Consider the following 1489-nt stretch of genomic DNA (forward strand, 5'->3'; position numbering starts at 1 on the left):
ATGCTAGAACTTTCCGTGCATCAGTGCATGGACCTTCACACAAAACAAAAGACCATGCACTACTTGACACACACACAGACACACTAGCACAAGCTCCTCACAACGAACACTAGCTATCAAGCAAACTAAACATTTAAGAAACTAGTTATCCAACAACAAGAAGAGACTCTAGAAATCAAACAAACACCTGGTACTGCTAATTTTTTTAATTAGCTTTGTCCTAGTAGCGCTACCACCTGTACTAGCTGGTAGCTACCTTTGTTTCTTCTGCGAGATCCTATCACCACCCGGTAGCCTGACCAGCAGGGAGGGATGCGTGACGACGCCGGAGCGGGGACGCCAGGTGGTGCAAGGATCTCGAGACCTCCTCAGCTAGCTCTTGCTAGCAGGGTAGCTAGAGGTTGTAGTGGTAGGAAGACGCCGCCGCGGCGGGCGGGGGCGGCGAGGCGAGCTGGGCGCAGAGCTCGGCGAAGGCTGTGAGGATGGCGGCGTGGTGGCGCGGGGAGTTGAGGGCGAGCAGGCGGCGAAGCATGCAGCGGAGGTCGTCCCAGCTGCAGAGCCCCGTCTCGACCACCATCTGCACCATGCTCTCCCTGAAGTCGGCGCGCGGGTCCGACGAGTCCTTCTCCACCGCCAGCCCCACGTCCTCCGGCTCCGGCTCCGCCTCCGCCGCCGTGGCCGCTCTCTTCTCCACGTAACTGTTCCTCTTCTTCTGCTTCCTCTTCGCGGTCGCCGGCTGCATCTTGTTGACCGGGGAAGCCGGCGTCGCCGTTGGGACCTGCAGCCTGGGCGCGGGAAGGTGTTCTTGCTTCTTGGGGGCAGCGCCGAAGCCGTGGTAGGAGGAGTAGTAGTTGGAGCAGTTGGAGGAGGCGTAGCTGGTGGAGAAGGAGGCGGTGGAGGAGGAGGACGGGAAGAGGCTTGACGAGCTGTTGCTCCTCGCCGGCCCCGCCGCCGCGGAAGGCCTGCTCGCGAATAATGAAGGCTTGAGGAAAGACGGCAGGCTGAGCTGCACCCGCGGGCGGCGCGGGCGGCAGCTGCACCCGGTGTCGACCACCGGCACGTGGCGGTGCCGGCCCACCGGGAAGTGCCCGCCGCCGGCGCCAACCCCCCTGCGCGCGCTGCTGGACGACATGGCCGAAACAGTATGACAGTTTAGCGCGCGGCTATCCCCGCAAGTCCGGCTACGCCGGGCGTGTACGCTCAACGGGTGTGTATAAAGCGCGGCTCCGGTTCCGGTGTGTAGGCGAGTTGGGATTAATTGCTTGCACGGTGATGTGTAGTGTGTGCAATTTCGGAAGCTCGCAGGCAAATCTCCTAGGAAATGCGACTAGGCAAGTGAGGTGTTAGTTTATTTTCTCGTGTGGGACGGTGATAAGGGGCACGTAGTTTATATATGTTGGAGTATTTGACTAGGAGAGTCGATGGGATAGTTAATTGAGAGAGGATTGGTGGGTTTTAGCTGGGCCATGTGGGGATGCTAGCTCATCAT

General features: G+C 59.6%; 1 protein-coding gene across 1 annotated transcript; it reads right to left on the bottom strand.

Moving 5' to 3' along the window:
- Window positions 1-394: 394 nt before the first annotated feature.
- LOC124700284 (transcription repressor OFP8-like) lies at window positions 395-1132 on the bottom strand. Its single transcript, XM_047232437.1, has one exon. The coding sequence runs from the start codon at window positions 1130-1132 to the stop codon at window positions 395-397; it is 738 nt and encodes a 245-aa protein (XP_047088393.1).
- Window positions 1133-1489: the final 357 nt, after the last annotated feature.

This window comes from Lolium rigidum, chromosome 3 (assembly GCF_022539505.1).
Source record: "Lolium rigidum isolate FL_2022 chromosome 3, APGP_CSIRO_Lrig_0.1, whole genome shotgun sequence".
Lineage (NCBI taxonomy): Eukaryota > Viridiplantae > Streptophyta > Magnoliopsida > Poales > Poaceae > Lolium > Lolium rigidum.

Bases quoted from the DNA above. Each gene is read 5' to 3' on its own strand.
- LOC124700284 (XM_047232437.1), bottom strand. From the start codon at position 1,132: ATGTCGTCCAGCAGCGCGCGCAGGGGGGTTGGCGCCGGCGGCGGGCAC.